At 39.2% G+C, this 22743-nt stretch overlaps 1 protein-coding gene across 1 annotated transcript in view; it reads right to left on the bottom strand.

Annotated features, from left to right (window-relative positions):
• KLHL14 (kelch like family member 14) overlaps positions 1-22743 on the bottom strand; it is a 113804-nt gene that overhangs the window by 66865 nt on the left and 24196 nt on the right. The window contains exon 3 of the mRNA XM_019986967.2: positions 11973-12094. Coding sequence (XP_019842526.1) covers positions 11973-12094 — 122 coding nt within the window. The remainder of the gene's footprint in view (positions 1-11972; positions 12095-22743) is intronic.

The following is a 22743-nucleotide window of genomic DNA, read 5'->3' as shown; positions in this document are numbered from 1 at the left end:
AGGCATTGGTACTAAGAGGACCCAGGAGCTGATGACAAGGAAACTGACCCTGGAAGGTGGAAAGATGGGAATGCACGTTATGATATGGAAAACCACTTTGTGGGCACTCAAAGCCAGTGCTCTGGGACAACCCAGAGGGATGGGGTGGGGAGAGAGGTGGGTGGGGAGAGAGGTGGGTGGGGTTCAGGATGCAGGGGTACAAGTGCACCTGTGGCTGATTCATGTCAATGTGTGGCAAAAACCACCACAATATTGTAGAGCAATTATCCTCCGATTAAAATAAATTAATTAATTTTAAAAATTTTAATAAAAATATAACATATCAAAAAAATTGTTGTTTGCTTTTACTTGGGTGGCTCATGTGTTACTTAATAAACATCCACCTCCAAGAGAAGAGGTTAAAAAACAGATAAGAGAGATATCAAAAATGTTGATAGTGTGTATTGGTTGCTGTTGGCTGCACTTGGCTAGATCTACAAAGAAGAGATGATCTCACACAAAAAAAGTCTGCATATTTATAAGTAGGATTGAAAGAAATAGTCTCGAAAACCAGGAGTGTGCAACGTTAGAAGAAGCAATGCTTTTCAGACCCATCTGGGAAAAGGTGACATTGGAAAGAATTTTGAGCAAAAGACATAAATTCAAACTCAGCTTCTGTCTATCAGTAGAGGAATGGATAAGGAAGATGTGGTACGTATATACAACAGAGTACCACTCAGCCATGAAAAAAAAGAGAACAAAATAATGCCCTTTGCAGCAACTGGATGGATCTAGAGATTGCCATACTGAGACATGTAAGTCAGACAGAGAAAAACAAATATCATATGATATCATTTATATGTGGAATCTAAAAAAAAGGTACAAATGAACTTATCTACAAAATATAAATAGAGTTACAGATATAGAACACAAATTTGTGGTAAGGGGAGGAGGTAAAAACTGAGAGATTGACATATACAGAGTACTATAGATAAAATAGCTAACTAAAAAGAACCTACAGTATACCACAGGGAACTCTGTGACGGCCTCCATGGGAAAAGAATCTAAAACAGAGTGGATATAGGTATATGTATAACTAATATGCTTTACTGTACCCTGAAAATTACACAATATTGTAGATCAACTATACTCCAATAAAGATTTTAAAAACCTCAGTTACTGACAAAAAAAAATTAAAAAGTATGGCTTTAGAGTTCAGGGTTTCTGAGACCAAGCCACCCATTTTCTTTGCTTGGCCTTACAATAAACCTTCCTTTGCTCCAAACTAAAAAAAAAAAAAGTGTGGCTTTTCACTGTAATTTTACTACTTTAGAGTATCTTAGAAGAAAGTTTCAATGAAGGGTAAGACATCCAGTAAACTCTTCTAACTCAGGGAAAAGAGTAAAAAAGGAACTTCCTCAGTAAAGCCAGGTAGATATCCAAATATATACAATAGTAGGAAGAGAAAAGAAAGAGAGAGATGAGAGAGAGAAATGGGGATAAGAAAAAAAGGAAAAAGCAATATAAGAATATATCAGAAAAGTGCATATGGTCATTGGCCATGGAGTAGATGGAAATATAAGAAGACAGCTGAGTTTATTTAGAGGATGAATTACCCAAAGACTCCCCAGTTTGGACTACAAGAGGCTGTGACCATTAGTGACTTAAAATAATCATCATCTGCTACACATCTTAGACATGAAATGTACTTAGAAAACTCTTCCACTCCTAGGAAGTGCAGAACCCTCAGGTTGACTTCAGATAAGGAAGAACCTCCCATACAGTGGAGCCATGGCCACGGAGAGCAAAGGACGGTGAACAGAATTAGGGAGGACTCTCATCAAGAACATACATTTGGATAGTCAACTTTCCAAATGCCTATTTGGTGGGGTTGCTAAAGTGCTATGCTCTTTCTAAATTAAAGAGTCTGTTGTGCTCAACTTGTGCCTAATCCATCACTGTGCATTATGTGCGAGGGAGCCAGAAAATTTGTCTCTTTATTTGGTTTCCAGGTCAAGTGAAAGTGTGAAAGTGTTAGTTGCTCAGTCGGGTCCGACTCTTTGTGACTCCATGGACTATAAGCCGCCAGGCTCCTCTGTTCATGGGATTCTCCAGACAAGAATACTGGCATAGGTTTCCATTCCCTTCTCCAGGGAATCTTTCTGACCCAGGGATCGAGCCTGGGTCTCCTGCTTTGCAGGCGGATTCTTTACCATCTGAGCTACCAGGGAAGATCAAGAGGTGTCTCAAATAAACCCCGTGACGGAGCTGAAATGACAAATGTCATTTTTAATTGCCAGTGCAAGATGCTTTGCGGCTCATTCTTGGCTCTGCTGCACTGATGGTTGTTACATGTTAAGATGGAGCCCTGTAAGCCTGGATCCCTGAATGACGCCCTCTACCAACATGTGCTGGCATGTAGCATGAGTGAGAAATAACTTTTTTGCTGATTTAAGATTTTAGGGTTGTTTGTTACCACAGCATAATCTAGCCTGTCCTGATTGACACACAGATCTTCAGGCTAGAAATAGAAATTTCATTGTGAATCAAAAGTGTGTCTTCTTCAAATGGCCAATAGACATATGAAAAGATGTTCAAAAACCACTAATTATCAGAGAAATGCAAATCAAAACTACATCAAACTGGTCAGAATGGCCATGATTAAAACGTCTACAAAGAATAAATGCTGGGGAGAACATGAAGAAAAGAGAAATTTCCTACACTGTGGGTGAGAATTTGGCAGCTGCAGCCACTTTGGAAAACAGCATGGAGGCTCCTAAAAACTAAAAGTAGAGTTTCCATATGATTCAGCAATCCCACTCTGAACATATACCTAGAAAAACTATAATTAAAAAAGACATGTGCACCTCTATGTTCATAGCAGTACTATTTACAATACCCAAGACATGGAATCAACCTAAATGTCCAACAGATGAATGAATAAAGATGTGGTATATATACCAGGGAATATTACTTAGCCATGAAAAGGAATGAAATAATGTCATTTGTAGCAATATGGATGGACCTAGAAATTATACTAAGCGAAGTAAGTCAGAAAGAGAAAGCAAATACCATATGATATCATTTATATGTGGAATCGAAAATATGACACAAATTAACAGATCTACCAAACAGAAATCAGACTCAACAAAAGTAGAGAAAGTGGAGAACTGACTGTGGTTGCTAAGGAGGAGAGTGGTGGGATAGGGTTGGTGGGGGTGGATTGTGAGTTTGCAGTTAGCAGATGCAAACTATTATAAATAGGATGGCCGAAAAACAAAGTCCTAGTGTATAGCCCAGGGAACTATATTCAATATCCCATAATAAACCATAATGGAAAATGATCTACATGTATATTATATATACAATATAACAAAGTTACTTTGCTATACAGCAGAAATTAACATTGTAAATCAACTATACTTCAAAAAAATTAAGAAAGATATGTAATTAGATTAAAAAATAAAAGAAAATGTATACCTGTTACAGAAAGAAAAAAAAGCATGTCTTCTTTCTCAAATCTTGGATCATAAGAGCAGAAGATTCACTTCTGTCTAGTTGTAAAACAATACAAAATCGAGTCAAATGGAATAAAAATGTATCAGGGAACAACTATATTCCAGATACTGAGCCCAGAGCTTATATTATTTTTATTTAACTCTCACAATAAATCTAAGAAGTGAGTATAATTATATCTACATTGTGGGTGACAAGGATCAGAGAGGAAGCACGGGGTCTATTTCAATTTAGATCTGTCTGTCCTGAAAGATGTGGCTCTGCGTGCGTGCGTGCGCATGTGTGTGTGTGTGTGTGTGTGTGAGTGTGTGGTTTCATTTTTGATACTGCTACCAAGACAGATTTAAGCTGTCAAGAAATCTTCATAGAATTATGGCTTGTCAGTAACCTTACATGTAAATTTCATCACTTGCACCTCCTAATTTGCAGATTAGTCCACAAACCAAGATTATATTCTTGACCTCTAGGAGTAGGGGATTCATTCAATTAACCTGCAACAGTTCTACTCTCTGAACATGGAACTAATCCCAGTGCCTTGGATCCGTTTAGACTGTCATGGGTGCGATGGGTCAACACAGATTAAGTCCCATTCATCTGCCTGGAGTCTTGACTAATAGCACCTGTTGGTGAGATAGAGAGGCAGCCCTGTCTGATGAAAACCCAGAGACCAGTATTCTGTTCCTCATCCTACCACTAAATCGTCATGTGACTCTGGGTGCAACACCTCTGCTCCGTCAGTCATTTAAAGTGAAAGCCAACATCATGAACATGCTGTAGAAAGTGCCTACAGGATCTGGTTTCTGCTAATCTCTTTAGCCCCATGACATGTGTTTCTTTCCCTCACTCTGAGTTTAGCCAAGCACCTTCTTTCTTCAAGGTCTTAAGTGTTTCAGTGGCTAACTTGTGTCTGACTTTCTGTGACTCCATGGACTGTACCCTGCCAGGCTCCTCTGTCTATGGGATTTTCTTAACTAACCTGGGGGAATCATCTCTCACATCTTTACTTGGGTAGCTGGCTACCAAATTCTCACCAACAGTGTAGGAAATTTCTCTTTTCTTCATGTTCTCCCCAGCGTTTATTCTTTGTAGACGTTTTAATCATGGCCATTCAGAGCAGTGTGATGTAGTTTTGATTTGCATTTCTCTGATAATTAGTGGTTTTTGAACATCTTTTCATATGTCTATTGGCCATTTGAAGAAGACACACTTTTGATTCAGCATGAAATTTCTTCTGTTCTCAGCTCACATGTCACCTTCTTTGGTGATATCATTCATGACTCCTACACTAGATCTGATCTCTTCATTCCATGATCTTATATATTTTATACCCTTCCTTCGGAGCACATCACATTTTGTTATTATATACTGCTATCTGAGATTATTTATCTAGTTTACTTTTTGTTTTATATTGGAGTATAGCCGACTGACAATGTTGTGACAGTTTCAGGTGAATAGCAAAATGACTCAGCCATACATATACATGTATCCATTCTCCTCCAAACCCCCCTCCCATCCAGGCTGCCACATAACATTGAACAGAGTTCCCTATGCTATACAGTATGCCCTTGTTGGTTATCCATTTTAAATATAGCAGTGTGTACCTGTCGATCTCCAGCACCCTAATGGGATTATTTATTAATGCTGATTCCTCCAGTAAACTCGAGGTTTGGTGAAGACATGATGCTATTTGCTTTGACTCAGCACTGTTTTTTCTGCATCTAGAGCAATGCCTGCTACACAGAAGGTATCAACTATATTTGCTGAATGAATGAAATTAATGTGCAAGATGAGAGGGTTGAGTGAGAAGATCATTTAATTTTTCAGGGCTCACATTCAGTGGTTTGCTAGACTTTGTCTGCAATTTGCCTAGGATTGACACAGAGCAAATCTGAGCAGCCTGTATCACTCATAACTCCTTCACGCCAGATTCAGTAGCAAATACCACAGCTGGTGTGTAAAGAAGGCATCATCGGAATTATTGGTACCCATTCTGTCCTCTGGAGAAAAAGCAATTGCTATATTCAAGGGAGGTATATATAAACCAGAAATAAAGCCAACTGGTTTTTCTAGGCACCCAACTTACTTGAAATACAATATTTGGAGTGACCACGACACATATTTTTTTTAAAAAATCTATGAAAAATCCACTAATGCACTGGTGCATGAATACACAGCAGCAAATAATTCAAGATATATAGCAATGTGCAGCCATGGGTCCCAAATTAGAATTGAGCTCATTGAAGATAAAATTAGATGCTAACATATTTTAAAAGTCCAAACAGAACTCTGTCTCCTTTTTCTTTGTCCAAAGTCCTAGAAACCATTATTCAATGAACTGAAATTCAAAATTCCAAGCTAATAGAGAACAACTGCCATGCTACTTTTTTTAAAGTAGCATTTTAAATCACTGCGTTTCGATCACTGTGTTTTCATTAACACAAACAAAAATGAGAGGCGTATCTCTCCTCTCGGTTCTTTTTTTTGAGCCTATCTTAACAATTCTTTGAAATGGTTCTGTATAATATGGTTCTTGGTTAACTCTCCAGTCCCACCACATAATTCCTCGACCTCAGGCTCTCCTATAGATACACAAATTCATTTCAGTTTCTAGAAGGTACCAACTGTCTCTTGCTGTTTGGCACTTCCAGTATGGGGCCCTCTTATTAAAATACTTTATCATTCATCTCTTGTTAAAAATATTTGTTTATTCATTTATTTATTCAGTCTTAGTGCAGTACTGGGGGGTCTTTAGTCACAGCATGCAGGATCTTTTTAGTTGCCACATATGGGGTCTAGTTCCCTGACCTGGGATTGAACCCGAGCCCTCTGCAATAGGAGCTCTGAGTCTTAGCCACTGGACCACCAGGGAAGTCCTGATCATCCACCTCTTTGCATCAATAATTCCTAGGCATTTTTCTCAGTTTTGCAGAAGGTCACTTTTACGGAAGCCTTCCTAACCTCCCATGTATAGATGAAGGGTACTTTCTGGGCTCCCATGTAAGCCCAGCTTCTCCTGTTTATTTCTCAGCACAATCTTGCTTTCATTGCCTCCTTGGGTTCTTGAGAGGAGATTTGATCACCTTCTACCTTACCACCTAGCACAGAGTAGGTATTCAATAATTGCTTGCTTCATAAAGGAATAAGGTCTGCAGTTAAGTTTAAATGCTTCCCAGGCATTTAGAGTCATTCTGGAAGTACCTAGTTCTTTTCTGAGGTTCTCTTGCAATGCAAAACGCACTATCCACAGACTCTACCTACCTGTCTAGAAATTAAGCTAAACAAGTGGGTTTTCGTTATGGGTAATAAAGATAACCCGAATAAAGGGAACATAAAGGTATAGAACCCTCAATTAATTTTGCTTTTTATTTCTTTCAAAGCAAATCATCATAAGAAGTGATTGTTTTCCACTAACTTGCCATCTCCACCTCTCCAATATATCCTCAAAGAACAGAAATGAACTGAAATCAAGAAACAGAAGCCCAAGAAAGGAGTCCAATTAAACTGTCAATGTGCAGGTTTATTATTCCCTGAGTAACCAGCAATTAAACCATTCTCCGCTGCTCAAATATTGGCTAAATATCAAATCTACATTTATCTTTTGGAATTGAAGTTCAATGTCTGACGCAAGATGTGTTTTCTCAGTATTCTTTCTTCAACGTTTATGGAAGATATGTTTTTTTTTTTTTTTTAAATCAAGCATCCACCAGCCTCTCATCTCTGTGACTCTCCTAAAAGAAATTGATGACACCCAGCCCCCAAACTATTCCTGCATGGACAGGATCAAGTTCAAGGTCCTCCACAAACCAGATAGGAAGCCCAAGAAACCTCTGTACAATGGTTCCCTTTATTTTCTATGACTGAAAAAATACAAATTCCCAAATCCTTGCACTTCCAAGTAGAGGGCAGAGTTGTAAATTGAGAGGAAGAGGAACAAAGGCGGTTCTCCGCCTGCTAACAGAGGCATCTGAAAGCGGCCAAAAGGAGGAACACACCTTTCTAACTCAGCTCTTCTAATTTTCCTTCTAACCTTACTGAAGGGAAATCATTATCGGCATGTGGAGAGGGAAATCTATATTTTGAAATCCCTTTTCCTGAAATTGCTCAAGGAAAACAATAAGAAGCCCCGAATAAGTAGAATCTCTTATCTGGAATGTCAGCAAAACAAGGTCAATTTCAGGGAAACACTTTACCCACCAGTAAAGACAATGGTCAGTGGGGAACCCAAAGAATTGACAGCCCCTCAGTACCATCTTGTGAGAAGGAAGGCAAGCTGCTTCCACACGAGGACTTTGTGAAAACTTTGAAATGTCAGTCATACATTACAGCAGTTCACAGCAGCCGCAGGGACCATTTTCCTTGATCTTTACAGGAAGGATTTAAGGCCTGCAAAGTGCAAGAGGCACGCTTTTCGCATTGGCCATTTTAGTATTCATGTCTCCTGTACCGCTTCCTAATAAGTTAAGAATGAAACGGGAGACTGCGTGCAGGAGTGAGAAATGCAAGAAAAGCAGTACTGTAAAATAAAAATGAACAAAAGTGCATTTCAACTTCCCTTTCATTATTAACAGTCAAGAGAAACAACAATGCCAATTTTCTTGTTAATACTTAATATTTCACACTTACAAAAGGACTTAACCTTCATTTTTACAGGGTATTTCTTAGAATGTTGCTGATAGAGGCTGGGGAGCTCCGTTACAATTCATAATGTTAATTTTACAATGTTATATAAGTGATTTTTTTTTCCCAAAGAGAAAGATAAAAATGAAGGCTGTGTTAGCATGTTACCAAAACAATTTTTTTTTAGAAAGATAAAAATGAAGGCTGTGTTAGTATGTTACCAAAACAATCTTTTCAGGGAGAGTAAGTGTTCCCTTTGCTGTTTGGTTAGACCAAGCCACTGGTTAGCTAGACTGTTGAATTTTGTTTTCTTTATGTTAGGTAGAACCACCTTTTCACTTCCACTGACCTCCACCATATTCAATTTATTGTTATTTGTGGACCCCTTCAGATAGTGTTTCTAAAACATAAATAAAACAACAGAATAAGAGGTAAAGAAAGTTGTGACTGACTTTCCTCTTAATTCTTCTTTTTCTTCTTATTATACATGTGCAAGGGGTATGACTCCCATAAGTGGGCATCTGTGCACCCACCTGGGGATGACATCCTTCTAAAAAAAACACACTTGTGAGACAGGCTAAAAATGCTCAAGTCAAGTGGGCAAAGGATTCTACGATTCACAGGCTCTAGGCAATCTCAGATTTTAGGTTTCCGCTGGTTAACTTATTTGTTAGTTCTTATGAAGAGAGTCATTCAATACATAAACAGACTCCACACCAGGAACTGTCTACAAGCATTAATTGGCATCTTCAACTTCCTGTCAACTGTCTTAGCAGTTCTTTGGGGTCAAAATAAATGACCATGAGCAGTTCTGCAATCCCTAATATTTCATTAGATTTGGGGAGAATTTGGACACCTTCTTATCCACTAAGAAACACTTTTTCACTTATTATTGGGGACTTCCCTGGTGGCTCAGCAGTAAAGAAACTGCCTGCAATGCAGGAAATGCAGGTTCAATCCCTGGATCAGGAAGATCCCCTGGAGGAGGAAATGGCAACCCATTCCAGTATTCTTACCTGGAGAAGTCCATGAAATGAGAGCCTGGAGGGCTACAGTCCCATGGGGTTAGATGGCCCCAACAGTGTGGAAATTGATCAGTTAACTGACATATTAATTCAATTTGGCCAAATGAGATGCCTTAATTAAAAAATACAAACCAGCAGCAGAAATCATCTAAATAGACTGTCTATATTTCTCCCATAAACCTGAAAAATATGCTTTCACATGGGACCGTGTAGTCACAGCCCAGAAGGTAATAAACTTGATTTCTTAGAGTGCAAGCCCAGTGAAATGGAGAGTATCAGTAGAGTAGACATTTATTTTAGAGTTATGAGCCTTCCTAAGTACAGGAAAAAAGATCCAAGAGTTTTGAACATGTTTCTATTAGAGCTTTTCTATACATTAATGTCTTTATTTCCTTCCAATTTCAAATCTGATGAAGTCAACAGAACCCATATGTCTTTACTTCTTAGTCTGAAGACGTCTACGTTCAATGCATGAAAACTAGAGAAAATGGTCTCCGTGCTCCAGAATGGTGGATTTAGTACTGGATCTGTTACAGCGTAATTTGTCTCCCCTCTGCTTGGAGAGCTTGAGTTGACTGATACCTCGAAAATACAAAGGTACATACAGTCCTTGTGCCAATATTGGTGGTAGTGTTACAACAATAGCAATAACATTTGCAATTTTTTGAGTTCCTGCTGTGTGCTTGATGGTTTACCAACACAATTTTATTTTAAAAATACTGAAAGGATGTTGACAGAATGAATAAGCCATGATTCAAGACATTTACATGACTTGCTCAAGGTCACAGACATGGGTTCAAACCTAGGTCTGACCAACTCAAGTTCATGCTTTCTTACTGCACTTCACTAAGTAAAGAGTTAATCAGGCAATATAAGGAAATGAAGTAGGGTGACCCTATGTTCTGGTCCTACCTGTTGTCCCAGAAGAATTAACAGATCCCCATTTCAGACTCTAAGCTTCCCAGGTTGAACAATAAATTAGATGAGCACTCTCTTTCTGAACAAGGCTTGAAAGGAACATAAGACTTTTCATGAGTTGTTCATAATGTTTTAATTAATCTTTTTGCCTTTAATGAAGGCCTTCAAACCACTAGATAATTGGACCCTGCCTGATGTACCTGGGAAAAGAGATGTACTTGTGAACGAATATCATTTATTGTTTGGGTCTAATATCTCCCTGTCCCCTGGCCTCTGTTTTTGTCCTTTTTCATCAAGAATCTCTTGTCCTTCCTCTTCCCTCTCACCTCCTCTGGGTATCCACATCTCATTCTGTGTAGACATTCTCTATTGATCAAGTATCAGAAAATTGATTCTTTGGTTTTACTTTAGCTTGAGTTTCTGATGCATCTTGAAAAACACAGCTTGGGCACTCATTTTGGTTGTTCAGGTCATGTCCAACTCTTTGCGACCCCATGAAGTGCAGCACGCCAGGCTTCCCTGTCCTTCACTATCTCCCAAGTCTGCTCAAACTCATGTCCAGTGAGTTGATAATGCCATTCAACCATCCCTGGTCACCCCCTTCTCCTCCTGCCCTCAATCTTTCCCAGCATCAGGGTCACTCATTCAGATGTTTCAACTACTGTGAACAGTATTTTGTCAAAAAGAGAATGAATATCATTTGAGGGTATCTCTAACTTACTTTTGTTTTTTCCTTCCTAATCTGGCAGCTACCCTCCACTACTTCGTTACTACAGCCAGAGTGTGTAGGTGTCCAGGGAGCCTTCCCATTGCAGTTTCTGGACAATGCTACTACAGGTCTGCAGGTTTGCTGGAGTAAGCCAGCTGCGAAATGTATTATTCCAAGCACCACCTCATATGCCTCTACTCCTCTCTTGCATTTGTGGGCAAACTGTTGTCCTCTTTCTGTTGTTTTAAAGGGCTTTCCGTAAGAGGAGAGGAAACGACTTTTTAAAAAATCTGCTAAAATATATAACTGCTTCAAAAGACACATGTAACAAGGAAATCTAACTTTCACTTTGGCGGGTTTTAAATGTATGGCTTTGATTTATGGATCAAAATTGCTCATTTATTATTTTATCTATACAGCTCTGGGCAATTTTGACAGTTAAAATTTAGTTTTATTGACCAGTGCAGCCACTGTGCCCACGAGGGGACTGGTGCACACAGCCTGCTGCACTCAAGAAACGATGATTTTTGATTCCATGACCGAGTCAGATTGGGAATCATAACCGATGTAACAATAAGTTCCAAATCTCAGTGCCCAAGGCAAGAGGTTTGCTGTAAAACACAATCACCCTTTAAGGAAGGGAGGAGAAAAATCTTGGGTGGAAGTCTGCAAGCACAATTTAATGCAGTCAGGCTTGGACTGGGGTATCTCTGTTCTTTTGAACAGTGGACATGGGAGCAGTGGAGCATGGGAAGGGGGTGGTTTTCTAAAGACTGGAGACCACAGCCTAAAGGTTAACGAGCAAAGACGCCTCTAAAGCAAACCCAATGTTAATTATAGAGACAATGAACTCAGTAACCATTTGGACCTGAGGAAATTTACTAGCTGACTGCTGTTCAGCAAGCTTTCCCTTTTCAAAGAGCAAAAACATAACTGAAGAATTTCTCTTGAAAGAAACACAAGCAGACACAGCAACTTGGTGCAGTGATTTTAGGCCAGTTTTTCGTTTAAGCGTCTTCCCACTACCCAGTTGGCCACCTCTGCAATGTCAATTTAGTCTTTCACTCTAGACCTCTCGTGATACATTCACAGACTTCCAAAGGGTAACAAATCAATAAAATGTCTAATTTGATTAACCATGTTTTCCAATCCAGATAGCTCTATGTTGAAATAAATAGGTGGGTAAATAAAGAAAGAAAGGCACTCACTTGTGAGGATTTTCCAGGTCTTCTTTTCATCATCGTAGTACTGGACCAGATTGCTGGGGAGCCGGTCCGGCCCAGGAGGCAATCCACCGACCAATAACAGCATTTTCTTGTTAGAGCGAATTCTTCACCCAAAACAAAAGAGGAGATGAATAACCACATTATTGTAGAGCCTTTTTAGTGGCAACAAAATCATAACCATCAAAAGAATGTTCCCTGCTTGCAGATTTCTATTTCATTTTTTTCCTGTTTCTTTTCCCATTCATTCTCAACCAAAAAAAAATTTTTTTTGAACCAAGCAAAGAAATGATCAGAAGCACGGCATATCCCCATACTCAAGGAATAATAAGCTCCTTTTATGCAATTTGTTAGAGGTTCATTCTAGAACGACCTTTTTCTTATATTATCCCTTTAAATCATCACTCTTTACAGCTGAGTACACATGAAATGCTCTGGAGTTGTACTAAGGTTAAGCATTAAAGTTGCATGTCAAAAATCGTATTAGTCAAAATCATTATTATAAACCATTCTCCACTCAAAGAACCTTGAAAAAATTAAGGTTATGCAGAGAGTTTGTGAGCCAACTCTTTAATCACCCGGCGAACTTCAAATACCAGTTTGGTACAATTAATAGCACAGGGGCTAACTGGGGTGGGTTCACCAGCGCCAACAGGACTTTTTGTTTAATTTAGATGAGACTTCTGCCTTCATGCTCTTCCCAGCTCCTCCTCCCCCTTCCCCCATCCCTGGGCACCACTGGCAACACAGCAGCACCAATTGGTAAAAATGAGACTGTGAGGTTGTTCTGAGCCTCCCCGGAGCGGAGCCCTGCCAATGCTTGCCACTGATCCAGCGGCATGAACTTGCTCAACTGTGCAAAGTCACTCTAATTCCCTCCCTCTGTTTTTCTACCTTCTCCCCCCAGGGGGCAACCACTGAAAGGAGTGACTACCCACCCATCAAGAGCTGGCAATTCGCTGCTATTAACCGTGACTGTGATTCCCAGGCTGCCTGGCAGTTCCTGAGAACAGGCCTGCAACATCTCATATGCAGTAAAAGCTATAAGATGCACCCTGCCCTGCACACTTGACCTGATGGATGTACGATCCTGGGAACAGTAATGGATTGAGCTCACTTGCGATTGGAGGGAGAAGGGGAGGCCCAGACCCCCACAAGGGCCCTGCTGATTTAACGGTCGCTTTACATATAATTGAACTTCTCATTTACCTGAAAGGCTGAAGGTGGTGGTGGAAGAAATGCAACAACCATGATGGAGGGAGTAAGTCAATAAATGTAAACGGGTTCCTCTTAAATATGATCACCACCCACTGTGTGGCTCCGAATCTATGCTTACACGTTCATCACGGTTGTTCTGATTCAAGGATGCTTGGCAAAGTATGCCCTTGTGGAGAAGTGCTGTTTGTTGGTTAAGAACCTAACATTCAGAGAGTTAACTTAATACAGTTAACGACATTTCCATGGGAAGGAAGGGAACAAGAGAATTCCTTTAATGAAACTCTGGTGCCATTGAATGCTTCATGTATGGCTCATCAGAAAAAAACACTTTCTGGAGAAACTCGTATCAGGGACTCATGCCTGGGGGCAGCTGTATTTGTAGAATATTTAATGTGACATCAGCTTATGATATTAATTTTGTCACAAACAAAAATAAACTCAACTATTTTGAAGTTGAAGTACTTTGGAACTCTACTCATATATCTTATAGATCAGTAGTGAAAGTGAAAGTCACTCAGTTGTGTCTGACTCTTTGCAACCGCATGTACTACACAGTCCATGGAATTCTCCAGGCCAGAACACTGGAGTGGGTAGCTGTTCCCTTCCCCAGGGGATCCTTCCAACCCAGGGATTGAACCCAGGGCTCCCACAGTGCAGGCAGATTCTTTACCAGCTGAGCCACAAGGGAAGCCCATCATACAGGCTATATGTATATGAAGGTGATCATATAGATCAGTAGTTGGAAAACAGTAACAATATAATAGTAAAAAGCTCCATATTTTGAGGATTTCAGTCATTAGGGAGGTTTGTTGACAAGGGTTAAGGAAACTCAGTGCAGTACATATCTCTCTTTTACTTGCAAATAATACGTAACTCAAGTGCCATATCATCTCCCAAATATCTGTTTACAGAACTAACATAAGACTATTTTTTGTTGTTGTTCTGTAGTTTTAGCCTAAATAACCACTCTGTGAGTACAAGATGACAGCAACTGTATTTTTAGACTGCTGTCAGTTTCCATGTGTAGACACACCCGTTCAACCAGAAGTCGCGATTCTGTGGCTGTCGTGATCTGACGCATGGACATGCTCTAGACTGAAAGTAGGGGTGGCTGTGCTTTGCTGCTCAGTCGTGGCCGACTCTTTGAGACCCCACGGACTGTAGACCGTCAGGCTCCGCTGTCCAGGAGGATTCTCCAGGCAAGAAGGCAAGAATACTGGAGTGGGTTGCCGTGCCCTCCTCCAGGGGATCTTCCCAACCCAGGGATCAAACCTAGGTCTCCCACATTGCAGGCGGATTCTTCACCGTCTAAGTCTGCAGGGAAGCCCAAAAGTGGGGGTAGATGGACTAATGTCTACCCATTAGATATAGAGGCAAGGCTTCATTGGAATGGTATGACCAAAGTCAATTATCAAATGTTAATTCGGTCTCTGTTTTAATATTTAAATAAATGTACGGCTTTAAAAAATGTGTTTCAGGAGCGACAAAGGGAGATAAATGCATGGCTCAAATGATGCTCAAGTAAGGGTGTTTGATTCACTGATAAGGCCAATTTCCCTGGACCAGTCCCACTGGTGATTTTCAATATCTCCTGAGACGGACCATATCTCCAGATGAGGAGAGGATCAAGGGTCTTTGTCATTTCTGCCCAAAGAGCCAAAGAAGATGCCCAAAGAAGATGGAGAGTCTTCGTCCTTTCTGTCCCCTACAAACTGGACTGGGATTATCAATACATAAGCCACTGATCAGCTGGCAAACAGTAACAACTGCCGTCCTGGCAGCAAAGACACGACTCAAAGGGTTAGCTGGCAAAGCAGCTAGGAGAGACTCCGCATCAACTAGGACATGTCTCTGAACCAGCCAGGCCTCCTGAAGAATTACATGGAAGGAAAGGAAATCCCCCATTGGCTGCGTATTTTCTGTAAGAGAACAGTGCTCTGAGGTCATTACGATGACTTCCCTGGTGAGTGAAGACACATTCTAAAGCTTTTGCATTGTTACATTTATATCATCATTCATTCAATTTATGGCATTCTTACATGGAGTATTTTGTTCCTAAAGCTTATGTTACTCCATGTTCCAACCTGATATTAATGCTATTCAATTCTAAATAAAGTTCAATACTCTACCTTGTGAAGGTGAATCATACAGAAAGCAAAAATGGGATAAAACATGTGAGAAGTAGCACAGCACAGAAGAAAGAACACATAAAACAACAAAATGCATTTGAGTGGTTTTCTTGGCAATTTCTCCATCGATTATCAAAACGGCACTGTCTTAGGTATAGTTCACTCAACAGGGGAGTAAGAAAGTTCTTAGAGTCAAATAAAGTGGCAGAAACAGTGTTCAGACTTAGGTCTTCTAAATACCAAGTCACCGATCTTTTTAAAATTCAAATCACTTAAAAATTTTTTATTTTAACATAAATTCTGGTTAAGACCCAGGTGACCCGGATTCTAGGACTAATTTTGTGATTTAGCAGAGTGACTTTGTATAAATTACTTGGCTTCTTAGAGCCTATGTTTTCTTATCTTTAAATAGAGGAGTAATATCTGATCTGCATGAGGATTATATGAAACAATGAAGTGAAATGTTCTATGTAAACTCTAAGGTAAATGATTTTTAAATCAATCTTTAGTATTCACAGTACAATGTGGGCTTTATTTCATTATGCCAAACCTGATTAGTTAAAAAAGAAAAGTGGTATTTTTCACTGAGATTCTTGTTGAGTTCATATATATAAATACAAGCTAATTAAGAGGATTTCACTACCTAGCTGTTATCTTATAATTGTATGTCCTTAGAAAATTATCAATTAGATTATAATGGGTGTCTTTGAGCCTTGTTATAAGAAAATATACTTTGGACATGACATAAAACTGTGAACCTTTAAATAAAGAGCCAAATAAAGAGACCTAATAGAGATTACTCTACATTTCTTATTTCTTAAGAATAAAACAAATGAGAAAAACCAACACATATTTTACTTTGATATAAACGCAATGTCAACTATTCAATTACTCCTAGAAACTAATATACGTGAATAATTCCTGTGGAAAAGCTCCCATTCTTTTTACAGTGTGCAATTATAATAGTGACAATCACAATAATGACAGATAATAATGAATGCATATCAGATATTGAAACCTCTGATTATCATGCCATTTATTTGATGTGTGTGAACTTCAATTTGAAAACATGAAAAAAGATACCTTGTGAACTAGAAAAGTAAAATTAGAAGGATCTGAATTAACTTGCTGAGGGGGCTTTCCATTATTCTCTTCTAAACAATTCCAGTAGAGCTTTACAGGTTTAATTTTAGATTAGACAAAATCTACAATATTGCAATAGAGTTCCTTTATATGGCAACATAGTATACTTTTTAGAAGCTCTTTACATAGGAAAGTAATTTAGCCAAACTTAATCTATTCTCTTTAAGTCTGTTAATATTTTTTAAATATTTATTTTCACTCCTCATCTTTGCACTTCCTAGACCAAAGTAATACATTTAAAAGGTAAGTAATTAGAGAAACTTAAAGAGCTGAGAATGTCCTGATTAATAATACAATTTGCATGCCTTTGGGTTCTTAGATTCCTGCTTAGAAAAATATAAGGTTAAAAAGGCAACGGAATTTGAAGGTCTCCTTTGTTCCAGCTCAGTAATCACCCAACATTTACCATGTGTCACATTTGTACGTGTGTGTGCGTATGTATGCGTGTGTGCTCGTGCGCAGAGGTACTTTGGTTCCGGGGATGAATGATTGAAGAATAACCTAAAATCTCCTGGTATAAACAAATTTTTCATCATACTGGTGTTCTAAGTATGGTAAAGTCTCATTTATTTATATTTCAGTGATTTGGAACTTTAATAATTGGGAAACAGGCCAGGTAAAGTTTTCCTTCGCAGGATACATATAAAAAGTTTTTATTAACTAGGTTGCAAGAAGAGTTTTAACCAATTTAAGAAGTCAGTTGGTCTGCTGGCACTTTAGAGCCACCCACCTACATTTAGGCTGTTTTTTTACAGATAACAAATTATTCTCAACTATTTATTAAATAAAATGTTCTGCAGTATTCTGAAAAATCATTAAGTCAGAGAATTAAAAGAGAAGTTTAAATTTGTCTTCTTCAGCAATTCCCAAGCCTGGAAAGTCATCAGAATCACCTGAGGGGATTAAAAAACTCAGATTTTTGAGATTAAATTCTTAGGTCTCAATTTCCAGAGGTTATGTTTCAGTGGGATGAGGTCTTAAAAATCAATAATGTTACAGTTTTCTGGTTGATTCTGACACACAGGCAGACTTCAGGCCACTCATTTGGTTCAGTTCTCCATATAATGTAGAAATCCTTTCAATAGTTTTTTTTTTAAAATAAGTAAACATTATTATTAACTTGGAAATTTATAAGGAAATGGATCTTAGTTTTTCAAATGCACTCTACTGTGGAAAGCTATTGGACACTTGTGTTAAATCTATTTTTTCTTCTCCTGATGCTGAGCTGAAAAGTCTTTCAGAGAAAAATAACAAGTACCCGGCTCTTTGTCATGGCACTTTTCCAATACTGGAAGATAGTTGCTATGTGTCTTCTCTTTTCCATGTTGAAAATTTCCCTTTCTTTCTGAAAAAGTTTTAATTTTCTTTACTATGCTGTTCACCTTCTTGAGTGTATTCTAGACAATCACTGTCCCTTTAAAAAATGTGAAGGTCAGAACTGTACACATATAACAAATACAATATGTGATGGACATACTTTTTTTTAAGGCTTTCCAAAATGACAATGGTCTTTCAGCTGGCATGGCACAGTGTTGGTTCCTGTACAGCTTCCAGCTGACTACAAATACAGATTTTTTTTTAAAGCAAGACAAGCCAGATATTCAAGTCAGTTTTTCCCCTATCCTGTATTTCTTTTAGTTAAGTATTTTAAACATCAATGCATGACTCTTTTTAAATGCTTGTATGTCCTCTACTGATTGAGACTTTGTTTCATCTGTCATTTAACAATTACTGAGTTTCTACTATGTTCCAGTTTCTACTGTGTTTTAAACACTAAAAATCATAGTGTGAACAAGAAGAAAAAATTCCCTATTCCTCATGGTAGTTACTTCCATCCTAGTGGGGACATCCATCAGAAACATCATGATTCTCCAAGTAGGACAGCCTGGTTGTTAAGGGTGTAGATCTGACAATTAGTGAGATGTTTGGCTTCCACTATTCTGAGATGGGGCTTCCCAGGTGGCGCTAGTGGTAAAGAGCCCAGCTGCCAATGCGGGAGACTTAAGGGAAGCCAGTTGGACCTCTGGGTTGGGAAGATTCCCTGGAGGAGGGCATGGCAACCCACTCCAGTATTCTTGCCTGGAGTATCTCATGGACAGACGAGCCTGGCGGGCTACAGTTCATAGGGTTGCAAAGAATTGAAGACGACTGAAGCAACTTAGCATACACACATTCTGAAATGAGTGACCTTGGGCTAGCCTCTTTGCCCTCTTGAATCTCGTTTGTAAAATTGGATAAGAATAGATCTAAAGCATAGGTTTGTTTAATGCTCAGGGCTAAACACACACACACACACACACACACACACATATACATGTAAACCATTTATAACAGTGCCAATCAAATGCTATCTATCACCATCACTTTTCTCTTTGTCCTCCTCCTTCCCATCATTGCCGTATCATCGATGTAGCTATTCTTTTGTGTAATATGCAGGTAGATAAGTGAGTATCCCATATCCCCATCAAAATTTTATTACTTAAAAATAATAGCATCACATTTCCATTGTTTACATATTTTAATTATCCCAATTCATTCTCTCTGAAATGATACATAAATATTTGGATTTTTACCCTGTAGCTCCCCATATACGGTCTTTAGAAGTGTGTGTGTGTTTAAACAAATGTATAATGGAAAAACTAAGCAGTTTTGAAGTGGCAGTGTAAATGGGGGTAAGTCTGTGCATGCTCAGTCATGTCTGACTCTTTGCGACCCCATGGACTGCAGCCTGCCAGGCTCCTCTGTCCATGGGATTCTCCAGGCAAGAATACTGGAGTGGGTTGCCATTGCCTTCTCCAGGGGATCTTCCTCACGTAGGGATTGAACCTGGGTCTCCTGCATTACGGGCAGACTCTTTACTGACTGAGCCACCAGGGAAGAGAGATGGTAAAGAATCTGCCTGCAATTTGGGAGACCTGGGTTTGATCCCTGGATTGGGAAGATTCCCTGGAGGAGGGCGTGACAACTCACTCCAGTATTCTTGCCTGGAGAATCCCATGGATATAGGGGCCTGGCAGGCTACAGCCCATGGGTCACAAAGTGACTGAGTGACTAAGCACAGCACAGCACACTCCTTTGGAACCACCATACATTTATAACTAGTTATATATTTTTTTCAAATGTTCAAGCTCAAGCATCATTTTTTGCCCTGCCTCACTTTTTTTTCTCAGAATTTCCTTCCTACACCCTTTACTTTTTCTTCTTCATTCTGAGTCTGATTTGCTCTTCAGGTCTATGGGACAGATAGCATCCTGGGATTTCCCTTCCCAACTCTTGTTAAATGTACATTTTTGTTCCTGGATCCTATATCTTCCTTTTCTTCAATGATTTCTTGGTTCTGCCAAAGCATATCCTCTTGCAGTTTGCTTAAAACACTAGTTAATTAATTAACCTTTTACCAAGATACACAGGAGATGTGCGAAAAATGGAATAACCATGCTCAGGTTCTTGACTGGTGATTTGATTGAGTAGAGAATTCTGGATTGAAAATTATGTGTCTGTGCAAAGAATTTGAAGTTTTTCCATCCCTGGGGCTCTGTTATTTCCATTGCTTAGCCAATACGGTGATTTCGTTTCTATCTGTTGTGCTGAGTACCTTGAATCTCGAATCTCATGTTCTTCAGGCAGAGAAACTGTCTTTTTCTTAATTACTCTGCTCTTTCTGCCTTCCTTTTCTAGATGTTTTAGACTTTTTGGATTGATCCAAATATATTTTCACACTCAATCTTTTCAACCTGCTTTTGAAGATTCTTTTGTTTTATCTTTAACTTCTTCTGGATGTATTTTACCCTTTTTATAGCTACTTCATTATTCTCCTTTTTGAGTCTGAGGATATTCATTGGGCACCTTTATTTTTTATTTTTAATTTTGGAGTGGTAATGGCGATGGTTGTGGTTGTGGTGATGGTGGTGGTGGTTGGTTGGTTAGTTGGTTGATGTGTGCTATTTTCTTCTCTTCTCAGAATTCTATTTGAGTTTATTTTTTTTTTGTTTTATTTTTAAATTTTATCTTTCATATTTTCATAAGAAATGGACTTACACTTATCTCAGTTTCTGTTCATACTTAAGATTCATGTAGTAAAGTGTGTTTGGACATTTTATGTCATTAGACAAGATTGTTGACTTGCAGGCAATATTCTTGAGTCCAGAGGCTCCACTTCCCCTTTTTTCAGAGAATAGCTCACAGTCTTCCACCTGGTCTGAGGGTGAAGGATGCTGACTGTCCTCAGGGGTTACTCATGGGATCTGACACTATTAAAAATTAATATACTTCTAACCACCCCTGACTTTCGGTATTGCCTTTAGCCATGCCCTGCAGTAGACTGGAAACTCCAACTCTCAAGTCCCGAGAGTTTCTGAAATGCAAGTCAGTTCGCTTGTTGTTACTATTCAAGACCTTTAGGTTTTTAGCTTTTTCCATGCTCATAACCCCATCAATTGACATGTTCCCAAACATATTAAGATCCCTCCTATTAAGATCCCTCCTCTGCTGCTATCTTCTCTCCTTTTATCTCTGCTCTTATAAGTCTATTTCATCTCTTTGTTATCTTTTTTAGAAGTGACCTAGAGAGAGAGGAGATAGTATGGTTAGACAACATCTCTGATCTATAGCTGTGATTTTGATTTTAAACAAATCCATCCTTCAAAAGCCAATTTTAATATTTTTACGATTTATTTATTTTTGGCTGCATTGAGTCTTCGTTGCTGCATGCAGGCTATTCTCTAGTTGCAATGAGCGGGCTTGTCAATGTGGTGGCTTCTCTTGTTGCAGAGCATGGGCTCTATGTGGGCAGGTTCAATAGTTGTGGCTTGAGGGTTTAGTTGCCCCGAGGCTTGTGGGATCCTCCCAAATATCGTACATGTGTCCCCTGCTTTAGTAGGCAGATTCCCAACCACTAGACCACCAAGGAAGCCCCAGGCTAAGTTAATTTTAAGAGTCAGCCAGATCTGGATTTAAGTTCTCTTTTTTACCACTTCATGTATTTTCTATCCTTAGGCTGGTATTCAACACCTTGAAGCCTCAGTTGCCTCATCTGTAAAGTGGGAATGTTTTGAGTGTTAAAGTCATCTAAGTGTAATGTTTGAAAAGAAATGGCTGCAACTCATAAATAGAGTCACCTTCTACAGCCAGTCTCTTAAGCAAAGGAAAGGCATTTTGTGCTGCTCTTGCCTTTAAAGACGATGCCTCTGCACAGTGAGGAGAGACAAAATTGATGCCCCCAACATAATCCAGTAGAGAGAGGCTGGAGAAGACAGGAAGAAGTTTTAACTTTCCCATGACTTTCCAACTTCAGTGAACTTTGCTAACCCTAGTATTAGGCTTAGTATTTTATACAAGCATTGAGTCAAGGAGGCATTTTGTATCTAGTGATACAGTAGTGATGTATGGTAGTGACCTGAGAGGCAGGAAAAACTGGGAAGATGTAAAAACCACCTCTGCGCCCCCAGGATTCACAGAAACAGACAGGTTTTGAATTTCCACAGGCCGTGGGATTGGAGGGGTTTGTAACAAATTTACCATATCTTTAGCAGATCTGAAAAGCCACCAGATGACATCTGAGTTGCATATGGAAAATACTTATATAGTCCCATAGTAATCAGGGTTTCCCAGGTAGTGCTAGTGGTAAAGAATACTCCTGTCAATGCAGGAGACTCAGGAGACATGGGTTCGATCCCTGGGTCAGGAAGATTCCCTGGAGTAGGAAATGACCCCACTCCAGTACTCTTATCTGGAAAATTCCATAGCGGAGCCTGGCGGGCTACAGTCCATGAGGCTGCAAAGAATAGGACACGAATGAGTGACTGAGCACTGAACACATAGTAATCAATCGATAAATGGCAGCTATTATTATTATGAATCATTTATTAACCTTTGGCATTTTGTTTTATTGCTTAGAAGTCTTTTCATATACCATAGGTGCACTGTTTATAAGCAGTCAGAATATTTACTAAGCAAGTCTAACAAAAATATAAAAAACCACTGGGCTTCCTGCAATGGTATTGGTCTAGATCTCATTCATAAATTTAACCTACTCACTCACTCCTGGCTGGGAGCTCCTTGTTAAGGAAGTCTCCAAACCTTATGATATCCAAGTCACCACATTTTACAGTAATCCTGACTCTTCTCTCATTTTCCTGTTATAGTCAATGTTCTATCAAGTCCAATGCTCTATGGATTCTGGAGCTGTAACACGTACAGACCACTATATTTAAAATGAATAACCAATAAGGACTACTGTAGAGCACAGGGAACTCTGCTCAGTATTC

The sequence above is a fragment of the Bos indicus genome, chromosome 24, assembly GCF_029378745.1.
Source record: "Bos indicus isolate NIAB-ARS_2022 breed Sahiwal x Tharparkar chromosome 24, NIAB-ARS_B.indTharparkar_mat_pri_1.0, whole genome shotgun sequence".
Classification (NCBI taxonomy): domain Eukaryota; kingdom Metazoa; phylum Chordata; class Mammalia; order Artiodactyla; family Bovidae; genus Bos; species Bos indicus.
Note: the sequence above shows the minus strand (reverse complement) of the source record. Positions and strands in the feature narration are given on the sequence as shown.